General features: G+C 34.3%; 1 protein-coding gene across 1 annotated transcript; it reads right to left on the bottom strand.

The window, feature by feature from the left end:
- Positions 1–2,826: 2,826 nt before the first annotated feature.
- Positions 2,827–17,603, bottom strand: LOC110031166 (TITAN-like protein). Its single transcript, XM_020734244.1, has 8 exons — positions 17,367–17,603; positions 16,385–16,813; positions 16,189–16,315; positions 15,712–16,075; positions 15,583–15,641; positions 14,760–14,796; positions 14,231–14,655; positions 2,827–3,096 (listed from the first exon to the last, which is right to left on the bottom strand). Exons 2-8 carry the CDS (start codon positions 16,690–16,692, stop codon positions 3,040–3,042), a joined length of 1,377 nt encoding a protein of 458 aa, XP_020589903.1. The 5' UTR covers positions 16,693–16,813; positions 17,367–17,603; the 3' UTR covers positions 2,827–3,039.
- Positions 17,604–21,417: the final 3,814 nt, after the last annotated feature.

Below are 21,417 nucleotides of genomic sequence, written 5' to 3' on the forward strand. Positions count from 1 at the left end.
GTTTTGTTGTGATCGACGGTTTACCTGATGATCTTAATCGTTTAGTATTGTTGGATGTCTAGTCTAGGGTGTGTTTGGTGAGTGTGTTGAGTTGTATTTTTTTCCTTTTTTGAAAAGATGACCCTTTTTCTTTTTTCTTTTGGGATTGTAGTGTGTGTGGGGGCTCTTTCCCGTTTTTTTTTTTAAGAAATAAAATTAGAGTATGTGCTCTTTGTTAAAAAAAATCTCTCAAATATAAAAATAATAATAATAATAATGTCCTTCTATTAAAATAAAATATTATTTCTTCAACTATATTATTATAAATTGTTAAACACAAGTTACAAATGAAATATACATTTAAAGTTCCAAACTCAAATTCTTAAAAAAAACTATAAATCATTATTGTAAAACAATTAAGTAATAAATCAATAATTTAAAAATATATTACAAATAAAAAAACACACTCGACATATCTGTCAAGTTTCAAGTTCCAACACTCGTTCTTCATTCCTCCTAATTTTATTTTATCATAGCTTTAATGAACATGTAAATTAAAAAAAAATAGCTCACAACAAAATCATAATGTTAGATCTCATTCATAAAAAATGCAGATATAGATGCAATATGCGAGATTTCACAACCAAAAACTTGAAAAACTAGGTTTCACTAAAAAAAACTAAATAAATCTAAAATAAATATAAGAAAATTTAAGCTGAGAGGCGAGCCTGAAGATAAATATGAAATATTAGAGAAAATATACTCAAAGATGACACCTAGATAGCCTTACATCCAACCAAGTATGAATACCGAGCAGTCAATCCAACACCGAGTTGGCGACTCGCCGAGGACAAAAAATTTATCGAAGATAAATAGAAGTAGAGATTAGAGAACAAACACAAACCACAAACTCTAAGCTCTCGTGGCCGAAAGCTTTTCGCGATTTTGAGAGAAGAAGGAGAAGAATCAGAAGAAGGAGAGGCGTTCGAAACCTAAAGCTTTAGAGAAAGGAATGGGAGGTCAGTTGTGGTAATATTTTTTTTAGAATATGATGAATTTTTAGAGTATAGAACTATTTTTTAAAAATGATAATTTTATATATATAATTATTTTAAATTATTTTATATTTCTAATAGTAACAATTTGAACATGTGACAGTCCGTGTTTTGTTCATTTATAAACCGAACGAAAAAAAAAAGAAAAATCTTGTGCTAGACTCGTTTGTTTATTGAACAAATTAAACACGAGCTCCCTGACGAGTCGAACACAAATTGTTCGTGAACAACGAGCTTTTTTGACAGCCCCAGTCGGGGTGGAGTTTATAAGTGATCACCACCATAAATTTGGTTCAACAGATCATCAAATGCTTGAATCAATCCACTGAATGCGATAAATCACCTAAGGAAGTACTCTTAAAGTCAGGGATATTTATCGAAGAAACATTGTTGTTGATTTATTGTTCTACCTCAAAATAAGATAATAATATTATTGGTACAAGTTCAAAAGATAAATTCAAATTTAATATTTTGAATTTAGATCCTATTAAACTATAGTTTTATTGAGTTGTCATGGCCATATCCAGTAATTTTGTGCATTTCAAGTTTGATGACTTGTTTATTGATGGGTCAGATGAGCTAAATATGTTTGCAAATAATGAACTTATTTTGCGGCCCTAATTTCTAAAATTCAATGACATGCTGAAGAAAGTATTTGTTAAATATTTGTCGAGAAGATTATTTGTCACAAATTAATTTAATATATTTTATAATTTCTTGTTGATTATTTAAGAAATAAAAAAAGGATTTGAAATCTAAGCCCTTCTGGATAAAATTGAGACGCCGTCGGCTGTTAAATAATTAAAAGTTTTGGTCGCAGCACGTGCGGGTAGATGTCGAATAATGCAAGATTTTGAATGCGATTGCGACCAAAAAATTTACTAAACCTAGTCTAGCATAAACTCTTCGATTCCACCAGACCGCACTAATAAAAACTAATTAAAAAATTAATTAATTAATTAATTAATTATGATGACTGGACAAACACCATGGGCATATTAATTATTATCAAAAATATAAATAAAAACTACCTACAAATTAAAGAATAATAATGTTTCTATCAACAATCAACACCGCAAACACAAGTTTTCTAACACATCTAAGGCTTTAAACTAAGTTATATAAATTTCATAAACCTATGTTCATAAACCACTATCAATGAGAGGAGAAATTATTTCATACGGACAGTACGATCTCGGCCGTCAATCACAACTTTTTTGTTATTTTTTTTTTCCTAAAAAAAATGGGGCACACCGAAATACAGTTTTGCTGTGATCGACGGTTGAAATCGGATACATGCGCTGTCCGTATGAAATAATTTTTTCAATAACAGATACTAGTATCTCAAACAGCACGTCTCAATATAAAATTAGAAGCGGAAGGAAATTCTTTATTTAAAAACTGATCATTTACAACATATTGATATATGTAAACACAAAATTTACCACAATCACTTTTTAAAAGTGATACATATTTCATGCATAATTTTATGGCACCAAGGTGTTTTAAATGTAAATATCAAACTTCGGGTGTTAGGAACGTAAATGCATAAGAAATGTGTGGTATGAATGTAATTTTTTCTTAAAAAATAATAATAATTCCTTGAAATTATTGTATCCGCATTCATTTAAACACCGGAGCACTGCAGTACAATATCATGCCTACTTTTTTAATTTAAGTCTTCTATCCAGCATTGAGAAGGTACTTTAACAGCCAACTACCTACAGGGCTTTGTTACAACTGGTTGTTAACACAATAATAGGCTTAAGAAAATATTATAAATTTCCATTCATGGGAAAGATTTCAAACATGTAATTTCATCAAAAATTATCTTGCACTACTTGAAGGAAGACATGATAATTAACCAAAAGCATTAGAGCACTCAGGAACAGCAGTGTACCTCATGTGGCAAAAAACAAATCACCCTTAAGTCACTGGCGAACTTTCTCCAAAGTAAAGATAGATGTGATTTATATACATATCTTGTTTGTCAGACTCAAAATCTTCACTTCTGCTCTATAAATGGATCAACTATTTCAATCTTGCTGGAAGAGTCCATTCGCTGCAATGAAAGTACAAGAGAGGCGTCTTTAAGAAGAAGGAGTAATATAGCACGTAAATTGCATCATAAAAAGAATTTCGGGCTAAAAATAGACATCTAATGCAGATGATTACATTGCATCATAAAGAGAATTTCAGGCTAAAAATAGCCATCTAATGCAGATGATTGCAATTTTTACAAAAACAGATTATGATTTTTCCTAATATTAACTGCGCATCCTGCAAAACAGTGCGGGCAATTTAAAATGGCCTACCATTACCCAACACCTGATAATCTATCGAGTTTCACGGATGGTGGGTAACTGCTATAAATAATGAAATAATGTGCCATAATGCTATTGAAATCAAATGATTGTAAATGCTTTACAAGCATAAATATCGTCAATTTAGAGCTAATAGTGGCCTAATATACATAAAACACCTTTAGTGTCTGCTAAATGTCGTGAAACAGCGTAATATGCCATAATGGGAACAAGAACATTAAGATTCTGAATTTTAATCCTTCAATAGTTAATACAGAATCACCCTATAATTTTTCATCAGATCAAGCTCATGTCATGGACATCCGTATATTTAAATGTACTGACAATCAAAAGAAGAATTCGCTTAGTCCTGACTTCAGGCAGAAACTTTGGTACCCGGTTGTAATTTTTATACAAATTTCCACACACTAACACTGAAAAAAAATGCATTCAACCGCCATCCCTTCATTGGCAGATGGCAAATTACTTTTCTTTTCGGACTGAACTCTTATGATGGTGGAGTTTAGCTCTACACACCAAATTCAAGTTTTGATATTGAATAATCCCTGTATAAAACTAGTTAAACTCCCTCCCTTTCACACTATCTGTCTCTCTCTATAAAAGGAAGGTGAATCCAACTTCATGGAAGATGGGCATCACTATTTCATGGTATGCTTCTCAACAATAGATAAGTATTCAGTGAGTGGACAACAACTAAAGAAAGTGATGCTTAGAAAACATAGGCTGCGGTTTTCAGCCGTCAAGGAGGAGCTAGCTACTGTAACCAAGGATAGGCAAAGACACGGTGACTTTAGAATTGGTAGGAGTTATGATATTAAGATATCCATAGGCAATGCTATTTAATGTTTTATTGCAGTGTAATTTTTTTATAGCGATGTCCTTTATCATGATGTAATGTGAAGGTAATTTTGTGCTCGAATGCACAACGCATTGATTAGAAACAAAATGAAGAATCCCAATGAGCTTGTTTCAAGTGCTCATCCAGCCAAAAGAAAAAAAACAAAGCAATTAGCTACCAGACAAAATTGTTGTTAACCTTGCTTTCCAAAATGATGTGATTAATGAACTTCTTTGATTAAAACAATGGAGAATAACAAAAATTGGTTAAATGGCTCTCTTGAGATTTGAAATAGACCAGCATAATTTCATTAATAGGAGGGGAGGGGGGGCATTTAAACCTAATTACAATAGGTATATTAATGAAAAGTAATAAAAACAGAATAAAATAACTATGGAAGAAATTAAAACAGAATAAAACAAAAGAAAAAATATATAATTAGGGAATAAAATCAAATAATAAGTAATAATAACGTAAGTATAACCATTATAATCTAATATTCCCCCTCAAGTTGAAGCATAGATGTCAGTCATGTTCAACTTGGACTCGAAGTCATCGAAATAGCGAGGCAAATTCTTGTGATGATGCCCGCTAGTTCACCACTAGAGGACGGAACGCAAATCTCCCGAGTCTCAATTTCTTTCTTGATGAAGAGTTAGTCGATCACCACATGTTTAGTACAATCATGATGGACTGGTTTGTAAGCAATGTTGATTGTAGTCTTATTATCACAAAATAGTCGTAGCGGGACAGAGCTTGGCATACGGAGTTCAAGGAGCATGATGCGTAGCCAGAGAGCTTCACAAATTCATAAGGACATGGATCAGAATTCAGCTTCAACACTACCCCAAGGCGGATGTTGATCATGAATTGATCTGACCCAATCAGCATCTGTATAATCAATAATAGACCGAGAACTGTGGCGGGAAAAAAAACAAACTTGAACCCTGTGTACCTTTAAATAGTGGAGAATTCAGTGTACAACTTGGAGGCCGTGTCCGTAGGGGACCTGCATGAATTGACTCATTATTTCAACTGCGTGACATGAGTCAGGGCAAGTATGAGCCAGGTAGGTTAGTTTTCCCACAATGCGTTGGTAGTTACTTTTGTTGACAGGTAAAACGTTGGGAATGTCAGATATTTTTTATTAGGATACATAAGAACAACAACATGTTTGCACAGTAGAAGGGGGTTCTCTATCATGAAGTCAATTACATATTTACGCTGAGACAGACAAATTCCCCGAGAGAACCGAGCCACTTCCATGCCTAAGAAGTGTCGGAGAGATCTCAAATGCTTCATCTCGAATGTCAAAGCAAGAATGTCTTTTAAAGATTCCAATGGATGAACATCGTTACCTGTAGGAGCAATATCGTCAATATAGACAATAAAGTTAGCTACCTGACTATTGGAGGAGTGCCAGAAGAAGAAGGTATGTTCCGATTAAGCTTGAGTAAAACCATGGCCTCCAACCACCTTTGTGAACCTGTCAAACTAATCTCTTTAGGACTGCTTTAGCCCATAAAGAGACGTTCGTAGTCTGCACACTTGTCCTCTAGAGACAGTTGAATAAAAACCCGGAGGGAGAGACATGAACCCCTCTTCTACCAGCTCACCATTCAAGAATGCATTCTTGACATATAATTGGAATAAAGGTCTATCCATATTCACTTCAAGTGACAACAGGACCCGAACAATGTTTAACTTAGCTACTGTAGCAAAAGTTTCCTCATAATTAACTCCATGAGTATCCTTTGGCGACCAATCTTGCCTTGTTGCATTTAAAGGACCCGTCAGAGTTGAATTTGGTGCTAAAAATTCATCGGCACCCTACAGTTTTCTTACCCCGAGAAAGGTCTGCGACGTCCCATGTATGATTCCACTGAAGAACATTCATCTCCTCCATTATTGTCGTTTTCCAGGCTGGATCATCAAGAGCAACCTCAATAGTAGCAGGGATCTTATGGTCCATCAGGGCAATAGCAAATGCTTTGTAGGTCGGCGATAAACTGTGGAAAGACACATTTTGTCATAGAATAGATGAAGCATGTCGAATTGCATACCTTACTTGGAAACTCACCTCCTCATTCAAAGGAGGGGTTGTGCTGACAATGTCACCTGGAGTAGAGTCAATGTCCTGTAAAGAGGTAGCAGGCTCCTAAGTTGTAGCATTAGAGCGGGTGCGCCGAGTGTAGGCACGGACAGTGTGAGGAGATGGTGCACTCAACGAGACAGGGTACTCCTTAGTGGTAAGAACAATGGGGGGATTATCCATAAGAGTAGGATATGGGACTGTTAGGGAACTTAAGCTCCTTAAATTTTCAAAAAATGAGACATCAATACTCACATAGATTTTTCTTGTGGTCGGATCAAGGCATCGATACCCCTTTTGAGTTGCGGAGTAACTAAGGAAGATACATTTTATGGATCTAAGATCAAGTTTACTCCAATTTAAGATCAAGTTTGCTCCGAGTAGGGGCAGTGTTCCGAATAAAGGCAGTGCATCCAAAAATTTTGTAATCTAAAGTGGAGAAGACCCGATTGACAGGAAAGCATGACATCAAGACAGCTAGAGGGAAACTTGTGAATTTTGGAGGGGACTCTAATTATGAGATAAATGGTGGTTAAAATGGTATCATTCAAAAAATGTTTCGGGAAATTGAATTGAAACATAATGAAGCGAGCAACGTCAATGAGGTGATTTTTTCTCTCGGCTACCCCATTTTGTTTAGTGTTCGTGCAGCAACTATGGTGGAGGATACTTTTATTTACCAAGAATTCACTCAAAATAGAGTTAAAAAACTCACGAATATTGTCGATCCGAAGAACCTGAATAAAAATTTTGAATTGAATTAAAACAATGGTATAGAAGTTTTGAAAGATCACAGTGACTTTTGATTTGTCTTTTAACATGTAGACCCAAGTCTCCAGTGTGGTCATTAATTAAGGTCGAGAACCACCGTTTATTGTAGTTGAAAGTGCAAGAAGGTCCTCATATGTCATTATGAATGAGAGAAAGAAGCGAAAGGTGTGTAAGTGTGAGGTGGGTAATGAACTCGGTAATGTTTGACGAACTGACATGTCTCACAATTGAAATTGGAGAGATTTTTATTAGAAAATGTTAGAGGATACAAATTTTTCAAATATTAAAAACTAGAATGAACCAAAAGATAATGTAATAACATAATGGAACATTTAATAAGTCGAGATATGTAACGACTTTTAAGCGGTCTCTTCATTCTCTATGTTGTCCTCTTGAAAATAGTAGAACTCAGCTATCTTATTAGCATTTCCAATCATCCTCCCTGAACGAAGATTCTAAAAAACACAATGATCATAAGAGAAATTAACCACACAAACGATATCACTTGTCAACTTGTTGACCAATAACAAGTTACATTGCAATCGGAAAACATGTAAAATAGATTCTAGAGTTAGATTGGTCGTTAGTACAATCAACAATTTACCAGCAATAGAGCAATAGGATCCATCGGCAATTCTGAAGGAATTTTTTTTCTAGAGCACGAGTATTAAGTCGAGAACGTTTGCGAGCAGCTAGTCATGTGATCTGTGGCAACAAATTCAATAATCAATGGACTAAAGGAGGAATAAACTATGAGAGTCATAGGAAGAGTACCATATCGAACATTGGAGGTCAATAGACCCACAGAGATTTGACTGGCTCCAAGAAACTTGATCAATTGCTCCCTCTAGTGTTTTAGGGACAGAGAAATTTGACATGTTCCGGGTAGGAGTCGGTCGAGTCGTGTCTTGTTCGGCCGTTGCAGTGATTCCATTGACAGCAGAGTATTTGGCTAAAGGTTTGTATGTCGGCTTACAGTGAAGATTTCAACACTTGTCCAGAGTGTCATTGGGTTTGTGACAGTAGTAATCACAAGTAGGATTATCGGTTCGCTATGGCTGAGCGTTATATGAGATTAAGGCGGACAACTCAGCTAAAGGTGTGAAAGTGTCGAGCATAACAAGTCTCTTACTTTCTTCCTGACGAATCTCGATAAAAGCAGCTCGAGCGGAAGAAAAAGGATCCCGACAAAGAATACGGCCCCAAACTTTGTCAAGGATTTTGTTAAGACCAGCAAGGAATTGGAACATACGATCATTTTGTACAATCTTTTGGATGGAGGATAAGTCGGCAGGAGAATCTCAGGTGTAGTCGTAGTACAGGTCGAATTTCATCCATAAAGTAACTAGGTCATTATAATACTTGGTTCACTGTCCTTGACCCCTATTTTGAATTCCGAATCTTATTAGATACCTCATAGAGTTGATCGGAATTTCCTACATCTGAGTATATATCACGGACATCTGCCTAATGAGCACTAGCAGATGGGATGAACATGTACAAGCGGTCAATTGAAGTCACAATGGAGTTGATCAACAATGACATGATCATAGAGTTCACCACTTCCCAAACTCCATATGATGGGTCAGTATTTGGAGGCTCGCAAATCATAATGTGAGCTGACCGAACTTTCTGTGTCATTTGATGAACAAAGACACCGCTTGGGACCATTGGAGGATGTTATTATTGTTCAACTTATGAGTTGTGATCAAGAAATTCATGTTGACTTCTAATTCTAAGGTCTGCAAGGGAGCGGAGGTTGGAGTTGATCCTCCAGTGGAATAAAAAATGCCTTTTGAGACTGATTTATTGAAAGAATCAACCATAATTCCGACAGAGCCAAAAGATATGATATTGTGGTTCTATGTCATTGATTAATTTTGGAAGAATCATGACAAACGAATACAACAGCAAAAATTGCAGATAGGACAACCCAAAGATACTTTCAGCATAACATCAACAAGATCTTCTGTTCACCGGAGGAAGAGCAGCAGAATCCTATCCAGGAAGTAGAAGTCTTCTGGCGGCAACAGAAGTCCTCTGATGAATAGAAATCTGGTAGCAGATCTTCTGATTGCTGGACCCTATAAAAAAAAGTGGCAGATCTTCTGTTCCCTGGAGGAAGAATGGTAGAATTTTGTGGACAGACGCGGATCTTTTGCAGCAGAATTGGGAGAAACCTACGAACAGAGACATGAGAAATCCTTATGGAATGCCTGCAGTTCGTTGAATCCAACAGGGAAGGCTATCGGCTAGAAGCAGCTGCTGGAACCGAGCGTCGGGGCTACTGACATTAGGTTTATGCTCTGATACCAAGTTGCAATTTAGAATAAATCAACATAATTTCATTTATGAGAGGGATATTTAAGCCCAATTACAATCGACATGATAATGGAAAGTAATAAAAACAAAATAAAATAACTAGGAAAAAAATTACAACAGAATAAACCAAAAGAGGAAATACATAATTATAGAATAAAATCAAAGAATAATTAAAAATGGTGTGGGGATAGTTATTATAATCTAATAGGCCCAAATAAATATGATTAATTATTAAAAAATAACATAAATTATATTTACCTTAAAGATAACTAACTAAATTAATAATTAATAATCATTTATCAATGAATAAAATTGAATACAAGATACTAATTAAGAATATAAAATAAAAACTACATCATAATAATAATCAGTTTTCAATAAAAAAAAATGTAATATCCCTTCATCATAATCACCTGACAACATAATTGAAAATAAAATATATACTAGTTGAAATTTTCTATGTCAATCTCAAAACATATTAGGGGTAGATTTATCCTAAAAAATATTAAACCTAAACCTGCACGTATAAAAAAATTATTTGCTTAGAGTCTGTTTGAACCATTTTTTCATTTTATGCTTTTTATTTTTCTTTTAATAAAATAAAAAAAACACATTTGTTTACTTGTTTTTTTTTTATTTAACTTACTTTGTTTTTAAAAAGTTTCTATATTGTTTTTAAAAACAGAAAAACATGTTTTCACTATTTTTAAAACATGTTTTGCAAGCAATTGACCCGATCTCGAGACCTATCTTTCTCCGATGTAATCACTCGTGGAAAGTGGCCATGCAAATCATGTCATCCTACCCATCGAAAGCACCATAAAAGGCACCGTCCTCCAAAACTATCACCTCTCCTCTGACATGACCTTCAAATCACATAGGAGATCAGCCTCTTCGTCCACTACTACCTCCTCAAAATGCCCAATCCGTACCATTGAGCTCCGCCATTTGATGGCTCTAGCACATTGCTTCACATTTTCTACAGGACGAAGGAAAGTACCAACCTCAGCTGAAACTTTATCAAGTTTCTACACAGCCTCCTCCAGCCACTTTAAATTGGGATCAATTCTAATTGTCCATTCGCCAAATTTGCAAAGTTTACCAACAGTTTTAAACAAGAAGTTCATGGCGGCAGAATATTTTTTGGTTTCCTCCATGTTTAGTGTGGTCACATGTTGTTTAAGATTCATGTACCCAAACTCATCGAGCAAATCATCTGCCTCATCGATCGCATCTCTAAGTTGCCATATCCAATTATTAGTGTTGGGTTTGTACCTGAGATCACTGCTTCGTTGGAACTAGAGATAGCAGCTTGAATCTTCGGGTGGTTTTCTCACAACGTTTCTAACTCCTCCCTCAAGCATGTCTGCCACTTGAATTGATCTCAAAGTTAATCAGAGCAAGCATTGATGAGCCTCTCTACGTATCGAACATGGACACAAATCTGACAAGTGTAGAACACGACTCTGACACGTTTCGGACATGACATATAAATGTGTGATTTAAATAATAATTAAAAAAAAAGATAAACGCATGTAGCTTGCCAATATGATCTCTCTTAATAGAAGTTAGTTCATGAAATGATAGGGATCTATGTCCAATGCTTAAGCAGTGGGAATGGCTAGCTTAGCTTGCTTGGAGGCTAATTAAGAGCTTGTATAAGAGTCGAGAAGAGTGGTAAACACTCAAAAAGAAGGTAATCTTGATTTAAGCTTAAATGAGGATCTTCACTTAATTTTGTTGAATAACTTTTTAGTTTTATACCGTGAGTGATAATGTTCTAATGCAAGATTACATGGTTGTATGATTTCATTAAGCATATGAAAGTGATTATTGACAGAATGTGTGTGAGAGGATTCATTCATTTTGCATTATAATTGATTTTACATGATTTAAGATGTGCTAAAATGAATATGATTGGTGTTGTTTATGCATATGCCTACCATATTGATTTACATGCACATGCATATTGATTCTCTTTATTATTGACTGCCAGCTAATACTTTGTCTTACCTTTTCAATTATATGCCTATGCCTACCATCACATGATATTTTCTAATATAATTAAAGAAGCTTATGATTGTTGCTTAAAATTACATAATTTGAGGTGTGCCTCAGGTCAAAGCACATGCAAAGCTTAATGAGGTGCATGCATAAGGGTGGAGAAAAATCAAACTCTCATGATTGTAACCAAACTTCAAGTGTTGGAAGTGTGAGAAATTTTTGAATTCAAATCCCAAGTCGTAACCAATTTATTTAAGATGATATTTACTTGTTATTTTAAAATTCTTGTTAATGTTAACTTATTTATCTTTAACTTCATGCTTATTATTATGTTTACATATATTTTTATGGGTACTGAGATACATTCGGATTATGCTCAATTACTGTTGGGAGAAAATTGAGCTCAATTTTATGATGTTACTTAAAATTGAGTCCTAAGGAAAATGATTTTTAAATGCTTTATTTTTCATATTGTTTATTGATTTAATGATTTAATCTTGAATCACAATTTCAAAGCTTGCTTATGACTAAGGTATTTCCATTCCTCTCATGATTCTAATGATCTTGGTGTGATGGAAATTTGTATGGATATGAACATGTATCTTGGAAGAATGTTAATACACGTAAACACAAATATAAGGTCTATATGATCACATGTAAGAATCTTTTGTTTGTCCACTTGTTTTAAGCATAACGCTAGTATTCTTGTACCAAATCTTATGATATGAATGGATAATTTATGAAGAATATTTTCCATTTTATGGTTGCTCTGGGTTTTCTTGAAGAAGTCTAATTAGAATGAATTATTTATTTATGGCGTATGTTAGATTTTATCTTAAGGCTTATACCTCAAAATATCTCAAGGCTTATACCTCAAAATATCTTAAGCCTTAGTACACCCTGCCTCACAAAAAGAAAATGACCCGATACCGAATTGCACAATTTTAAGCCAACTAAGGTATTTTAAAAGCAGGTATATTCTAATAATGTGGGTAATACGATGGAAAGACGTGATAAAATGTGAGAATCCTTATCCCTGTGTTTTTTTTTTTTTTTTGGTGTGGGAAAACTAGTGCTTTATACCAAATCTTGTGATATGAATGAATGTTTTATGAAGGCAATTCGTTGTTTAGTAATGGCTCTATGCTTGCTCAAAGATGTCTCATTAGAATGAATTATTTATTTCTTAGTACAGGTTAAATTTTATTTTCTAACCATATTCTCTTTATTTGACTAGGTTTTATATCATCCGCTACAGCGATGAACTTGTAGTTTGACAATGATGTAACATCCCTAATTATGACCCAAAGATCAACAACTGCAAGGAGGACCGAGGTCAATGTTAACCTTAAGTTTCAGATAAGACAATTGAGGAATGAACGAGATAGCGGTTTTTCCTCATCATCTTCACTCTTGGAGGCTCCTTGAACTTCCTTGGCTCCTTTCTCTTCTCTTTTCTCCCTTGTCTTTGTGGCTTTTTCTTAACTTCTAACCCTCTCCAATGAGGCGCTCTCTCTCTACCTAACATAAAGGAATGATAGGAATACTTGGACCACACGTTCAAAAATACCCACAAAAAGGGGTAAGCCATCAGATTTTGTTTATCTACAATGCAACCCTCCTAATATGAATTTAAAACAAAAAAAGAAAAATTGTGTGGTATTATGGTTGATTGCTTATATTATATGATTGACCATTTATATAATAGACAGAGTCATGTAATAAATGTAAAATATGTTATACCCAAATGTATAGCATGTTCAAAGTGGATAAAAAAGGTACAACGTAATACAACTTCATTTTGGTATTAACTGAATAACACGGTATTTTTGAAGGTTTCATTCGTTTAAAACATTTTCTACTAAAGTGGTTCATAAATCCTTTGCTATCTTCGTGTGTTTTGTCAAAAAATGTACGTACACCACAACAAACAATCACTTCAGTTATTTCCGTGGGTTAGTTAGCAAATTTTCCTTCAACAAACATTTTCTATGCATAGAACACATTGCATTAATCGTGCCTCCTGTCTTTATTTTATGTTGATATATGTTGATATTTCCTTTACACGGAATATTTCTTTGTGTGGTATATTTTGGTAGAGAGACCTAGACAAATGTCCCTACATAAAACTTGGGATTGGTCTGGCTTGTGAAATTAAATCTTTTGAAGGAATCATGTGTACTATAAATTTGTGTTGTACCTACAAATTTGTTCTAGGAATTAATCTCTGCCCGAATAAATCAACCATGTGATGTTCAATGAGTTTGGGTATATACTTGAGAATCGTTTTAGGGAAAACTTTGAAGTTATCAACAATGTTCAACAAAAATCTGGTTCACCATCCATCTAGACACACAAAAACTAAATGTTGTTACATCAAATATTACTAATTAAGTACAAAAAAAATATTTCGTGCTGGAGAAATGCAAATGAATTAAGACAATATCATAGTATGGATGAAAATAAAACAGCTTATTTTCAATAAAAATGTACTTAAGACAAATATTTACTATCATGTCATAACATTCGACATAAGAAAATGATCTTCCTCAAATATAAAAAATTTATAAATTTTTAAATAGCTAATTAATTTTTTTATTTCCTTGCATGAATGAATAATTGTTGAATGAACTCAAATGGATGTGAGAAATTTCAAATTAAAAAAAATTACAAAATGGAACCCTCTTATGTATAATCTTGGGTAATTGCCCGGAAATACAAATTACAAATAATAGCAACTATCTCATATTTGAAGAAAAACAACAAAATTCATGTAAATAGCCAAATTCATTGATGCTATTTAGATAACAGATAATAGTGCAATATTTTTTGGATGCTAAATTACCATGCGTTTACTTATATATGGTTGTAGCTTGAATGATGCTTCTGAATGCAAGAGATCTTTGAACAATTTACGATTTTCCCTCTCAAATTCTTTTCTAGATTCCTTGCGAGTGCCTGCCTGCCAAACTCTACCAAAATTGGGAAGCCAATTGTCATCAACACTGTCCATGACAATCTCCCCTTTTTTCTCCATCTCAAGTTCAATCCTTCTCTTCTCAGCCCATGCAGCGCCAACACGTTTAGGATTTAACTTTTTTGACTTCCCTTTTTGAGCTAAAGGAGCACGGTTATTCATATTTGCTCCAAAATTAACAAGATTTTTCTCACTTTCATCGCACATTTCTAACCAGGGAGGCAAACCACCAGTATACACATTTGCTTGAGATCCTTCAGAATGAAAACCAATCTGAGTGAGAATCTGCAAGGCTGCATCCAGCAAGTGAGCAATACTTAAGGTGAGTTCAAGTTCTAGAAAACACAAATAAGTAACAATATTTCAAACAAACAAATATTTTTGGGACGTTAGATACCTCCATTGCTCTCCATATAATCAGTTCCATAATCATGCTGCAAATTCATAGATATCAACTATTATATCTGAAAAGTATGCTTATCATGCATAATATGACACATATAGCATTATTAATTATCATGATCTTCAGGCTTGACTTTTTTATACAAACCATTTTAGGAAAAACAATACTCCAACTATGTCCATGTGTATTTTCATGCTTTATGGCATCTCAAAAAATGAAGTTAAATTTGCAGACATATTATTAGCAACTTTAGCAAATTGGCCCACGAACCAATCCCACGCTAGTTATAACTATCGACTCATGTTAAACTGGTTAATGAATAATAAAGTGCTTTGGAAAAGTATATGGAATAACAACCATATTAGATGATGCATATAGGTGTTATTTAGTTTCCTCTATATAGAACCCAATGTAAAGTGGGCCTCTGCAAGGCAAATGCAGCTAATTTTGCAACATATGTGCTAAGGAAATAAACCACAAAATGAAGTAATAACTCCATATATACTTTAGACCAAGCACAAAAAAATTCTTTGCATGTAAACGCCTAAATTTAAACCAACTTTTCACCAAACCACCTGGCTAAGTTTAAGAAAAAAAAGCATATTACACAGCAGAGCTAATCACTGGAATATTAATAGCAGACTTAAAATAACTCTAAATTATGAACCAAAAAAAAGGTGGAGCATAAAAAACCAATAGAAAGGAAAAGCTGATGTTAACAATACAGCAAAGATTTAGGGGGAAAAAAAGGTAAACAAAAATATTTTTTAAAAAAAAGAAAAAAACCGCACATATTTTACAAAACTACAGTATTTACCACTCCAGTCTCCAGTTGTCCTCTTTTTCCTTCGATATCCACATGGTTAGGTGGGGCACCTGACTTATTTACACCGTTGAACATAAATATACAATTGGGATGAAATTAGAATAAAGTAAACGCACCTACCTGTTAAATGTCTAGCTACACTTTCCAAGCCATTCATGTGATCATAAGACACATTTCCCTGCATGCCCCATGACAAAGGAATGGAACCTCGGGCAGCATGAGCAGCATGGGCAGCAGTTGCAGAGCCATTACCATCTGGTTGGCATACCCAATAATTCTCATTTGTAAATCTTTGTAAAGGCAAAACAGGATGAGAAACATTTGAACTAAAAGAACTAATAGAATGATTATCAAAAGTATCCATTTTATTAGAGTTATGCTCATGCTGGAATTGGATATCTTTAGACAGCTCCAGAACTGGTCCTATTGGTCCTTCGCTTGAACTGCAAGCAATATTCGTCAATGCCTCGCATCCCTTCTCCCACTGAAACCACATTTAAGCACCATCAAACAAGCTCAAGTTCCAATTAAACATAACCACCATCAGCCATGCATAATTTCATATATTTCTACTAAACACTAGAGAAAGGATAGCACCTTCAGAAGATCTGCCTTAGAAAGTCTAAATAAATCGATCCGCTCAATCCCTTTTCCATGCTTCCAAAGAAACCTCTTTAGATTCCCAAGGTGTTCCTCGCTCGCCAAATGACGGATAGCATTGCCGCTGTAAAATTAAAGTACATCCAAATCCTCATCAGAGCGGGTGAAAATGAACAGAAAATATTTGTGTTACCAGACGAATTGGCCGCCAATCTCGCTGATATCGACCGCGCAAAAGAGGCACCAGATGCGATTTAAGGCGGCGTGCTCGGGTCGTAGAAAGCTGGGGTTTCGGACGAAAAATTGTAGTTCATCAAGCTTATTCTGAAAACGGGATAGGGCGTCGGCGAGAGCGCGACCGTGCGCAGGGAAGTACCGATGGCGGCGTCCCTTGTCGTGGTTCAGGTTGCAAACCTCGCAGAACTCGAAAGATTCGTCTCCTTCCTTCCCCTTCTTCGCCGAAGGCGCCGTCGCCAACTTTGCATTGTGCGGCTTCTTCATGCATTCGAGGTGTAAGAGAAAAAGGTGTGTCTTGTTCAGTAAATCCGAAAGTTTGAAGAACTTCAAGGGGTTGTCTCGTAACGGATTTAAAGCAGAACTTAACCTGGATTTGACCTAAATCCTGCCAGACGGTCAGTTTGGACAAGATAAAGCCGCAGATTTCATAAATCCGTGTTTTACTCATTTCGGTCGTAAATTCCGGATATACTGATCCTGTGAATCAGCGGAAAAAGTAAATCCGGAACGGGGTCGGCGAGAGCGCGACCGTGCGCAGGGAAGTACCGGTGGCGGCGTCCCTTGTCATGGTTCAGATTGCAAACCTCGCAGAACTCGAAAGATTCGTCTTCTTCCTTCCCCTTCTTCACCGAAGGCGCCGTCGCGGGCTTCTTCATGCATTCGAGGTGTAAGAGAAAAAGGTGTGAGTCTTGTTAAGTAAATCCGCAAGTCTGAAGAACTTCAAGGGGTTGTCTGGTAACGGATTTAGAGCAGAAATTAATCTGGATTTGACCTAAATCATGCCAGCCGGTCAGTTTGGAAAAAATTAAGCCGCAGATTTCATAAATCCGTGTTTTACTCATTTCGGTCGTAAATTCCGGATATACTGATCCTGTGAATCAGCGGAAAAAGTAAATCCGGAACGGGCAATTCGCGCGAAAAAGAAGATATGAAGTTACCTTCCTTCATCTCCCCCCATGGTTTCGGGTAGGCGCAGTGCGGAAGGAGAAGAATGATGGGAGTTTCGGGTCTCTGTACGCCGCGATCCCGCCGTCTCCTTCCCAGTGAGCTATAATTGCGACTGTATCGCAAGGGTTCCGTCACGAAAAAGAAGAAGATGGTTTTGAGCAAAACCGGGAGAACGGTGACGACGGAGGCGATGCCGCGAGGGTTTTCGGGCAGAGGGAGAGATGGGATAGTTGATTTACTAATTTTATTAATTTAATTGACTAATAAATAAGTTCTAATTAATATATTATCAAATTAATTATTATTAGATAATTTTTTTTAAATTATTTAATAGAAATTTTATTTTAAAATTTAATGCTTTTGATAGCTAATCAATATAGAGTACATTCTCAAAAAATATAATTAATAACTAATAAATTAATGATTGATTAATATTAAATAATTAAATGATATGTAATTAGCTTAATTATTTTTTAAATAATTAATTAGCTTAATTATTAATTAATATAATGAGAAATAAAATTTAAATTAAATTAAATAATTATATTTTTATAATAATAAAGTAATCAATATTATTATTATTATTTTAACTATAAAAAAACATAATAATCTTTAAAATCCTCACCTAAATTATTAAACAGTTTCGTAGGATTTAATTGAGTTTGTTAAATTCGTCAAACACTCCTTGAGGTTTAGCCCATCCCAGATTTACTAAGTTCTTATTTACAGGATTTAGTAAATCCTACTAATCTAAATCTAATTTGTTGTCATACAAGTTAAGAATTTCAAGTATTCACTTTTGCTTCGTTTGCCCGCTGCAAGAATGAATGCAAGCTCCAATGGAGACTTTCTTGAGCATTTTAGAATTTTGGGAGTAAGATGAGTTCCGTAAAATATATTAATAAAATTCTTGTGTTAATTTAATAGCTAATCTTAATTAACTAAAAGCATAGTGATTAAAATTTTAATATTAAATGTATGGTTTAATGAAATATCGTATATTGAGGTCGTCACATATAGAGGGTGATTATGCTTACTAGTTCCCAATAAAAGGTCATCATTGATAAAGAAAATATCAAGCAAAACATGTTCTTTAAATTAGTTCTCAGTGAAAAAGATTCGAAAAACTTTGGGCTCTAAATGGACCTTATCCAAAGTCTTTCAAATTTCAGAAGATAACATTAGTGAATCATATACGCTTAATGGAAACTTCTTTAGGTGGGTCGGGATGTTATAGTCCACCTTGCCATACTGGCTATCATGGCTCGCATTTCGAGCTCAAAGCATAAGGGTGTTATAAATATCATTTCTTAGCAGATTTTAATAGTGGGAAATATTTAGCCAAAATATTCTGAGATAATTCTCCCCAAGTTCTGATTGATCAAAGTGCTAAAGAGTATAACCACATGTTAGTTTTGTTCCTTAATGAAAAAGGAAAAAGTTCTAAGTCTGACGACGTCATTCGACACTCCATCATATTTAAATTTAGCACACAATTCTAGAAAACTAGTAATGTGCAAATTAGGATCTTCAGTTGGTGTTCCCTCAAACTGATTGTTATAAATATCATTTCGAAGCTTAGCAGTTTTTAAATGTGAGAAATATTTAGATAAAAATTTTTGTGATAAATCTTCCCAAGTTCTGATAGATCCAGGTGTTAACAAGTTTAACCATATCTTAGCTCTATCCCTTAGTGAAAAAAAAAATCTAAGTCTGACGGCATCATTCGACACTCCATCATATTTAAATGTAGCACACAATTCTAGAAAACTAGCAATGTGCAAATTAGGATGTTAGCAAGTTGGGGATTTTAATTTGTCGCCTTAAAATCTCTAATTCTGCATCCAACAAAGTATATTTTTCTATTTCTTTGCACCAATTTCATGGATGCAATACTCTCTCATGAAATCAAATGTGATTCTCCCCATGTTGTAGAAATCATAGCACTTCCGGAACATATGTTTCTCAACACATTTTGACATTTCAATTAACCAGATCGAAAAGTAAATGAAGATCAGAGTTCAAATCATCATCTAAACTCTAAACATTTAAAACCATATAAAACAAAATCAATTCTTAACAAAACCATATCTTAAATTAGGGAGAAGGATAAAGAAGACTACTCAGAATTCATGTGAAGGACACGACAAAGCACATATTTTATATATAAAAACAAGTTTACAAAACAAAAGAAATAAAAGACATAACTTATCTCACAATCTTTCGCAAGCAAACTCCGAGAAATTCTCTCCAAGTTCTCTCTTTACAAGCACTCTCAATTCTCTCTTAGAAGTGTAATGAAAAAAAAATCTCTCATTCTCTCTCATCTTACAATCATTGAGGAAAATCTCCAAGCCCTTGACTTTCTCTCTCTCTAACTCTCATGCTTCACGCCACACACCTCACGCCCAAAACTCCTCTTCTTTTTTTAATCCTTAGACTTGCTTCTCTTTTATTAAAGATTGTCTTCCTCCAAAAAGACTTCAAAATTTCCTCCAAAATTCTATCCAAAAGTCAACTCTTTTGAATACAAAAGCCATGTCCATTGATCAAAGAGACATATTCCTTATAAAATAACCTTCCAAAGTGTCTGAACACATTGAATTACTCCAAGGGGTGTTTAAAACAAGTGTCCCTTTGAAAATTCGCGCAAAATTTGTCTCGAACCGCCTTAATCTAAAAAATTTGTTCATGATGCATCTGGTGTCAAATCTGGCATATCATGTGCAAAATCTTTGTCAAATGGCGCATCTAGTACCAATCTGATGCATCATGTACCAGTTTGTTGAAGACCGCCTTGTTATGGGTTTTGGCGCATCTGGCGCATCTAACACCACTTCGGCGCATTTGGCGCCAATTTGGCACATCATGCACTAGAATTCAAAACTTCACTGTTTTGGCTCCAAATTTCGTTCTTTTTGCTACTTTTGCTCCAAATTCGAAACTTTGTTGTTTTGGCACATCAAGTGAAGTCAATTTTTGATTAAGCATCTACTCACTTATTTTTGTTTTCTTTTCTTGTTTTTCCTTTTAGGATCTTTTCAATCATTTCTTTTCTTTTTCTTTTTCAAGTGAGGATTACTATATCTGGATAGCATTTTGAACTTCACTATTCTCTTCTCAAAGTCAAAACTCCTTACCTTTCTTCACTTTATAAATTCATATTAGTTTATGATTTTCATAAAGTCCCATTCTTTTCTTCTTACATGAATCTCTAAAATTCTTAATACTTCAAAAATACAATTTCTTTTACTTTAAATAGAAAAATGTAGTCTTATTTTATCATATCAAATATCTTTAACATTAGAATTGACTTTCATTATTAAAAACTCTTACCTAAATTTACCATAATATTCATAAGATTAAGTATAGTCATTTAAAGTTTAATTTTAATATCTCAGATCATGTTAAATTAATTTTAAAAATATTGTTACTTAAGGACAAATAAGATTTAGTTTACATCTTTTTTAAAAAGAAAATTTTCTTTCCCCCAAACTTAAGTTTTTAAGTATTTTAAAAAAATATTTTAGTACAAAATTCAATTGGTAAAAGAAAACAGTAAATGCATGAAAATAAAAACTAACATGTAGAGGATTTCTGACTATGAAACTGAGCTATGGTATACTGCAGGCACTAACTTTAAAAACACACACAACCTTTAAAGCATTAAATGAGATATAATATATTCTAAAGAATTTGTTGAGATTTAAAAATAGAAACAAAAACTGAAAATACTAAACATACAGAAAAAGTAAAAATCTACCGTTACTACTACAATTTTAAATCCACAACACAAAAATAAAATTTTTTACTACTACAGTTTCAAATACCAACCAAATAAAATCCAAATAACATACAAACAATCAAGCAACTAAACAAATTAAATAAACTAATTCCAGAAAGTATCAATCTTCATCACCTTCCTCATCATCATCTTCTTCTTCCTCTTCTTCTTCTTCTTCTTTATATGAATAGGAGCATATGGAGTAAAGCTGGGGCAAGTACAAAATTCCACATTGTATTCACCCCTAAGATACCTCA

Source organism: Phalaenopsis equestris, unplaced genomic scaffold (genome assembly GCF_001263595.1).
Source record: "Phalaenopsis equestris unplaced genomic scaffold, ASM126359v1 Scaffold000781, whole genome shotgun sequence".
Classification (NCBI taxonomy): domain Eukaryota; kingdom Viridiplantae; phylum Streptophyta; class Magnoliopsida; order Asparagales; family Orchidaceae; genus Phalaenopsis; species Phalaenopsis equestris.

Coding starts and splice junctions, on each gene's coding strand:
- LOC110031166 (XM_020734244.1), bottom strand. CDS start 16,692: ATGAAGAAGCCGCACAATGCAAAGTTGGCGACGGCGCCTTCGGCGAAG. Junction 15,642..15,711: donor TGTAGCTAGACATTTAACAG/GTAGGTGCGTTT, acceptor TAAATAAGTCAG/GTGCCCCACCTAACCATGTG. Junction 3,097..14,230: donor CATATATAAGTAAACGCATG/GTAATTTAGCAT, acceptor CTTTCATTGCAG/CGAATGGACTCTTCCAGCAA.